The following is an 8590-nucleotide window of genomic DNA, read 5'->3' on the forward strand; positions in this document are numbered from 1 at the left end:
AGCAGAAAAGCATCATATACCAGACTTTAATCTCTAAAAATAATATTTTCTTATCGCTGTGTCTTTGCCTGAGAAATCTTCAAAATAAAGTTAATGAAATTTCTTAATAAATATAATTTTTGTTAGTTTCCAGAGAGAAATAAAAACTTAGCTTCTATTAGAGATGGACGTGCAACTAGACAATAATTCGTCTGACTTTTTTTTTCCGTGAACTTTGGGAAGTCAGACGAGAAAACTTTGGTTTTTGCGCTAATGCAATTTATATTCTACCGGAAAAAATATGTTCCTGCGGCTTTTCTCTGATCTTAATGAAATGTTGTAAATTTTCGGGGGGTTATTTATTGGTTGAGCCAAAATTTAGTTAATTAAATTATCAATGCTATTCAGAAGCAATATGACAAACAAAAAGGATAACTTAGAGTATGCTTTTAAAATAGTTTGTGATTTATTTTTTATTAAATCTTTAAAGGATTACTAAAAAGAACCATTAATAGCTCTCAGCAATTGCATATTACCCCCGTCCTTAAACTACGAAACGCAATTATATTTCACCATTATTCATTTTTTTAAATAACCAAAGTTTTCTCGTCTGACTTCCCAAAGTTCATGGGAAAAAAAAGTCAGACGAATTATCGTCTAATGTGCAACCTATTGTTTTACATCAAAGAGGCCGCAGAAATCAGCGAGCCATGCGAGTTTCCGACAAACTCTACATTTTCACCCATCAACAAAAAAATCGATTAAAATGGCTGCCCACATTTTTAAAACAGAAACTCTAATCACGTGGTATTAGTTTAAAATTTTATAGCATTTGTTTAATAAGACTGTTCAGGATAAAGTAACTAATTGACGCGTTGACAAATTACCAAACAAATTGCACCAAAGTAAAGGAAATTAGTTGTCGGCACGAACAGATTTTCATCATTTTTCCAAGATAAACATTTGTAAATTTGGGAACTTTTTTTGAGTATACAAAGTTCCGTTAATATTAAAATAGACCTGAAAGGTTAATTTCAAAATGACTAAAAAAAGTATAGCGAAATATAAAAATGCTTAAATAAAATTTTTGTCAAGGTCTGGTTTCATTCAACTCCTTGGTCCTTGATTCACCAGGCTATATTTTGTGTATTTTTTGAGTATTTTTTCCAATATGTTGCCATTTTTTGCCTCGACAACTCTATAAGCTCCATAATATATATTCCACTATGCATTATTTTTTAGTAGGTGTATTTTCTAATGGAATTTTTTATAAATCATTTGATAATGAAAAACCTAATAAAAAGTTATTCAAGTTTATAATTATCTCGCAAAATGCGGTCAGATAATTCATGTTTTCGTTTTTCATATTTCATATATTATTTCATCAGTCATAAAAAGTACATAATAACGCATTTGTTTTTGTCAAAAAAAAATTAGTTTATATATAGCTGGTTAATCATACCATGTTAATATTAAATACTTAGTTATTCTTGCGGATTGCCATAAATTAGCTTTGCTAAATTCTTTAAAACTGTGACAAATTACTTTTTCCTTTATTGTATGAATGTATATATTTCTGTTGCTAAACATAAAAGTAGGAAATTCTATAATATTTATAAACTGGAATTCTACAGCAATGTAATAGATGGAGCAGTTCCCTGGACATAAAACCATTTTGCATTTTCCAGGTAGCTACAAAACTAGTTGATATTTTGTATTATTTTTTGTATCTCTAGCTATACATGTACTAAAGTAGTTAGGTAAATGATCTCAATTTCTTTATCATCATCAGTGTTATTTCTTAAAATATTAAGAATGTCTAGATATACAAAATTAAGCTAAAAACTTTGTTTACTGCTGCTATCTTGAATAACTAAAAGGAAGTTGGTGTGACTGGTTAGACGAGACCAAAAACTTTCGACGAATCCGACAGACTTTAATATAATTTAATTTCTATTTTTTAAAACAAAAGATTTGTAACAATGCGCAACGAGCATGGTTCACAAAAAAAAACTATAGGTTGCACGTACATCTCTTGTAGGTCCATGGAAATACTAAATGTTTATAGTCACAAGCGCTAGGATCTGCTTTGTAACCAACGATAAGGCTAATAAAATTATCACACTCCTCCGCATATGTTCTGCAATACCAGCTTTTAACATTTACAATTAATTGACGCTTGATCCATTCACGTAACATTCGATAAAACAGCGCTCGCAAATGGTAAGAATGATTTAAAACTTTCCTTTTTGATATTCTGAAAACAATTTTTACTAAATTTTAACCAAGTACACTAACGCTCATAATGAAAAGTCCTGAACGAAACTTTTATATTCTTTGCAAAAAATAGTCTAATGCAATAAACTTCATGAACTTTTTTTTCTAGAATTAATATAGGCCAACGAAAAAAATTATGAAAATTTTTTAAACAAATGCAACTGAATTATAAATATTTTCGGGTGCTGAGACCGTGTTTGACGTCAGTTCTCTCAATATATGGCCACGGTTGCATTTATAAATGAGAAAAGCAGGGAAAAAATGGAAAAATTTTAAAAAGTTCAATATTTGTTCCTTTACTTAATTAAAAATTTTATTTTACTTTTAACATGTTTTTTTAACAGTAGACTCTCTCTCTAATTATTAATGATTATTAGAACTATTATAATAAATAACTAACTATAACTAAAAATTATTGTAGGTGTGATAACTAGTTACTATTATAACTATTATAGCAACTGGTAATTATGTAACTGCTATATATTGTAGCTGATACCAATTTTAACTGGTAATTATTTTAACTTGTAGTTATCATAAGTATATGTTTTTTACTATATTTATTATCTATATATATTGTATTTATTATCGAATCAAATTCAAGTCTCAACTTTAGACTCGACTTGACAGAATGAAATAAGCTTAAAACCCGACTTTGACTTTGATGCCAATGACTTTTTACTTGATCTTCAAACCAAAACAAAGTTAAATTATTCAAGCTCAAAAGTTATTTTGAGAGGAAATGCAGTAAGCATCTCACGGAATATGAACCTTTGTTTGTTTGCATCCTATTTTTCTTTGCGGTACACAGTGAGTTAAAATCCATAAAATCTAGCTAAAACCCTCTTAAAAAAGTGATTGCTAGGAGCCAATAGATTGAATTATAATAAAATTAATGCCACCAGAAAACTAGAATTAATTAGTTTTTGGTTAATTTTTAAAGATTCATTAATTTTTGCGCTTTTTTTCTGAGACTTACCACGTTATTTATTTTTATAATACATTTGCTCACTACAAACAATATTTTTGCTCCTTCATTGTCATTCCTAAGATCTTGAAAAAAGTGCCTCAAACTAACTTTTTTTTAAATTTGTTCAATCAAGTGTATGATGTATATACAAATATCATATATATGTTAAATGAAAGTGTTTAAACGGTATAAAATTTTATAATTTTATTTAAATTTTATAATTATTCAGAAAATTTAATATTATTTTGAAAATTATAAAACTTACAAAATATCTTTTCTGATGAGTCTTAATCAATGAAATTTTCTGATGAGTCTTAATTGATGAAATGTTCTGATTTCTTAATTGATGAAACACAGTGTAAAATGAAATAAGTTTAATATAAATGACTTTTACTAATTTATTATTGCTATGTTCTTTTAAGAACATTGAGCACTCTATTTTAAGAACACATTTAAAACTATTCGGATATATACGTGTATATATATATATATATGTATGTATATATATATATATATATATATATATATATATATATATATATATATATATATATATATATATATATATATATATATATATATATATATATTTGACATATATATATATACTTGACATATTTTTGAAAAACTTTTTTCTTTAAATTATAAGGACCCATAAAATATTCGAGGGTCTTGAGAGACCCCTTCAAATATTTTTTATTCCAAAAAATGTTAAACCAAGTGTTTTTGTATTAGATAGAACACATTTAGGGGTGGGAACAAATTATTTTCAAAAATGCTGTTTTTGGGACACTAATATATACATACATATATATATATATATATATATATATATATATATATATATATATATATATATATATATATATATATATATATATATATTTAAAAATCAATCATTGTCTATTATGTTTAATAATCTACAATAAAGGAATTTATAATAATTAATTTTTGTGAAATTATAAAATTGAATATATATTCGCTTTAATAAAAATGAACATACTGAACAACATACCTGTGGTTTTGGAAATTGAATGGAACTTAAAATAATAGAAACTGAAACTGTAGATATAAAAAAAACAACGTTTACTTTATTACAGAAATTGGAAAAAAAATTTCAAGATGTTATATCTGTCAAATTTCAAAAAAGTTATGTTAGCAAAAGTTATATCAATATTGAGTTATGAAACCCGCGGCGTTTTCGATTATTGAAAAACAGCGCTAAATTCCCACTAAGGTTTTAGATCACTGAAAATAAAATGACGTTTTTCGTTAAACTTCCAGTGAACTTCCAGCGAAGTCGTAATATTTGCGGAAAACCCAGCGAACTCGGTGAATTTCCAGTGATCTTTTACATTTCCAGTGAATTTTCACTGGAAGATCGCTGGGTTTTTTTTGTAAGGGAATATACAGTGTTTTAAAAAAGTAAAATGTAAAATTTTATAATAATTATTTTTCATAAAAAGGAAGATTGAAGATGCCTTGAGCTTAAAAATTCATCGTGATCTTTCTGATGAACAGTTTCGATGTATCAGAATTTCATCTAAAATACATAATGCAGATATTTATCGTTCACTTCATGAAATAAAGAATGAAAGACAGAAATGTTATCCTGAGGCTTTAATTGTGACAGAAACATCTGCTTCAATTCCTTTACAGAGTTTGTTTGATCACTCTCTGATAAACAATACTAACTTACTGAATGCCAAGGCTGTATGAGAATATATTGATACAAATATTATTGAGGTCCAAGTTAACGGGCAAAGTCTTTTTCAAACAGCTTTTATTCCACTTAAATTAAAGATCATGAAGGGAACAGTATGATTGAATATTAACCGCTCTTGTACAAATTATTACAGACCCCTACATCTCGAATATCAAAAGGAAACGAAAGAGTTGATCAGAATAGCAAATGAAGAGCTTAAAGCTGAAATGAATAAACTGGTTGAATGTGAGGAAAAGTTAAAAGTAACAGAAGGCAAACTTGATGCAACCATCACTTTTAGGTTAAAACTAGATTGATTGCGTGTAAAAGACTCTAACACATTTATGCTTGTTTTGTACGCGCCCTTGGTACACATATAGTTTATTTTAAATATACGCGTTTTATTCTTTTACAAAGGATTAGAAATCGAGGAATCCAAATTTTTTATTTAAACCGTTATTTACGCGCGTATAGAACACCGACAAGCGTACGCGCGCATAACACGCCTTTTAGGTACAAGTAATGCTTATTTCTGCTAACGAATTTAATTTTCTTGGCTTAAAACGCTAGTATAATGGCTTATGTTTATATTGGATGGTCATATTATTTTTGTCGTTTTTCACCTTTTTGACTCACAGCAAATGTGCTTTGCAATGCTTACAAAATGCTCTCCAATGTTTGTCGAGATCTTCGATTATTTTCAACAAATAAAATTTAGTGTAAACATCGTACTTGCTTGTAGACTTCAATGAGATTAAGATGATACCAAAAATTCTTTTTTAAAGGTGGAAAGATTAGAGTGTAAGCAAAAAAGGATTGCATTACACAAAATATGAGTAAATAAAAATGTAGATGGAGACTCAACAACCTCTTTCTTTATTCGATCCTTGAAGCTTTGCAAAAATTTTTAAGTTAGCTAGCTATTAAATTTTGGTAGATGTAATGCACGGTAAAATGTCAGGGAGCTCTTTATAATTTTTGACAGTAGTTTAACAAACATACATTTTACAGATATAAATAATACCATGAAAACAAAATCATCTAAAATGAACCGCAACTTGCCTCTTTTATTTAAAAAAAAAAAGTGTTTCTGTTTTCTGCAATAGAAACTTAATGTTTTTGGCAGTTGACAGCAAGTACAACCCCATATGTCGCAAAACATTGTCATCAAAATTAAATTTCTTGGTATGGAAAGACGTTTCCAACTAAAAACTCGAGATGATATTTTAGTCTCTGTAGCATCTAAAAAATTTAGAGTCTCAAATGGTTGAGTTATGGCAGGTAGCTTAATCATAAATTTAGTTACTTTATAAAGTTTCGTCATACTTCCAATTTAATCAAAGCATAAAAGTTATATTCATTTTTAAATTTAATATGAAGTGAAACATAATATAAGAGCAAAGAAAATGTTTATATACTATCCTTCCATAGCTCTAGGGCCCCAATTTTAACTAAATGAGAGCGCGAAGGGGCAGACTTGGTTTTAGCTTGATACACTACTAAAAAAACCTGTTATTTTTTACAGCTAAATTAACTTATTTATTTGGAGTAAACTTGTTATCACTTGGTGATTGCAAGTCCTTTTAAGTTTCTATGTTTTGTTTTACACTCACTTCAGTGAAATTTTTTCTCTTAGGATTTCTCACAAAGCTCTCCTCAGCATCAAAAATGGCTGCTAAAGAGAAAACACACCACTATTGCATTTTCTATTCAAAGCTTAATTCTAGGAATAGAATACAGTCTTACTCTTTTGACTCTCTGGTTGTACATTAAAGAAATGGTAAAGACAAGCTCACCGAAATTTTTTTACGCGGCTGTATCAATTGCTTATTTGCTATCTTCCGCGTTTGCAACTCCGATTATCGGAAGAGTGGTTGATCAAACCCGTCAGGTTCGACTTACCTTTTTATTTTGTAACTGCTTTTTAATTGTTGGAAATATTCTATACAGCTTACATTTCTCACCCTGGTTGCTAGTGGTAGGGAGGTTCTTGTCTGGTTGTGATGGATTGAATTCAGTCATGTGCGGTGAATTAATTCGAAGTTACCCGTCCAGTGAAACAACTTATCAATTATCGATCTTGTCCATAACATTTAACTCTGGGTTTATCTTAGGACCAGGGATTAACTTTATGTTTTACAACATTGACTTTTATCTTGGACACTGGCATATAAAAAATGTCAATTTCATTGGGGTTTTCATGGCCATCGTTTGCATCATCATGGAAATATTGTGTTTCACTATGATTCACGATTTATCGAAAGAATTCGACTTAAAACAACACGAAGAGAATAATGCTAAAGTTTCTAAAATACAAGTTTTAAATGAAATAGAAGAACCGAAACTTGAATCATTACTAAATTATATGGACTCAAACCTTAACCAAGAATATAACGAAGTGTTGCCGTTAGTCGGTTCGGAAGAAGTAGATTATCAAAAAGAAAATGCATACTCACAATCATCACACATCAGTATTTTCGCGATTCTAAAACTACTGTTTACGTCATTCGATTCTTCGTTGATTTTGTTTTGCTCGTTTTTCGTCATGTTTTTTCTTGTCACATTCGATATGTGGTTGCCGTTACTTGTGATCGAGACACTACATTTGACTATATTAGAGCTAAACATTTGCGTTTTTGGCACAGGAGCAACTAGCGTTCTTATTTTGCTACTATATTTGTGTAAGCCTGTTTCTAATGAAATAGTGTTTGTAGCAGTGTTGATCGGGTTGTTAGGGCTTTGTACAATTGATATAAGTTTTATTGTTTTATCGAATGTTCAATCCAAAGCGTTGGTACTATGTTTTGGTGTTGTCTACATGATATGTTTTGCTGGAGCAGGTATTGTCCCCGACGTCTATCTCACAAACGCTTTAGCATCTCTAGTCAGTTCAAATGAACAGGCTTTTGTAGATGGCGTTCGAAGTTGGATGCACTCTGCCGGAGCTTTGCTAGGTTTTTCTAGTGCTGCATATATGTTTAATAACATCGAGGTGTTTGCTTCGTTATTTGTAGCGTTAAATTTTTTGTTTTTTGTGTTGCTTTTGGTGAGAAGAAAACATTTACTAAACCCAACGCCCATCTTTTGAAGTAACCTTACAACGTTATTCAATGGCAGTTATTCAGATAAGATCAATTGAAGCATTAATTAAATGTTATTGTTGTTTATCAGGATTTTGAATGAATTCGAAAGTAACTTTGTCATAAGTATAAACTTTTAACAAAATATGATTTTAATCCAAAGGATAAACAAAATTTCTAAAAAGAAAAACATATTGGTATAAAAAAATAGAGTTCCATGTTTTGCATGAACTATTTTTAAAATCATTATTTTAAATGTTTTAGCTTTTTATCCCTTTTTCTAAAAATGTGAATGGAAATCTTAACAAACTTTTGAAACTACCAACTCTAAATGATGCAAAATATACAATTAATCTTAATTGTTCTAATTCTTTATTTATTTGGTTTAAGCAGTCACAGATATAAATATGCCCGTCGCCAGTGCGAAAAGAAAGTACTTTTGTACTCTCTTTTCGCACCGTAGACTTCATTATTTCCTTCTACATTCCCACTAACACTGAAATAAAGAAGGTGGAGAAAATCACTGAAATAAAGAAGGTGGAGAAAAAAGAACTTTAGACTTAATTGATATCAAGTTCAACA

At 29.2% G+C, this 8590-nt stretch overlaps 1 protein-coding gene across 1 annotated transcript; it reads left to right on the forward strand.

The window, feature by feature from the left end:
- Nucleotides 1-2111: 2111 nt before the first annotated feature.
- On the forward strand, nucleotides 2112-8235 carry LOC149889175 (uncharacterized). The gene is made up of 2 exons (XM_090088758.1): nucleotides 2112-2202; nucleotides 6565-8235. The coding sequence occupies exons 1-2, from the start codon at nucleotides 2200-2202 to the stop codon at nucleotides 8014-8016; spliced, it is 1455 nt and encodes a 484-aa protein (XP_089944884.1). The 5' UTR covers nucleotides 2112-2199; the 3' UTR covers nucleotides 8017-8235.
- Nucleotides 8236-8590: the final 355 nt, after the last annotated feature.

The sequence above is a fragment of the Hydra viridissima genome, unplaced genomic scaffold, assembly GCF_058129835.1.
Source record: "Hydra viridissima isolate aposymbiotic clone 2 unplaced genomic scaffold, HvirCarnegie_v1 scaffold_5, whole genome shotgun sequence".
NCBI lineage: Eukaryota > Metazoa > Cnidaria > Hydrozoa > Anthoathecata > Hydridae > Hydra > Hydra viridissima.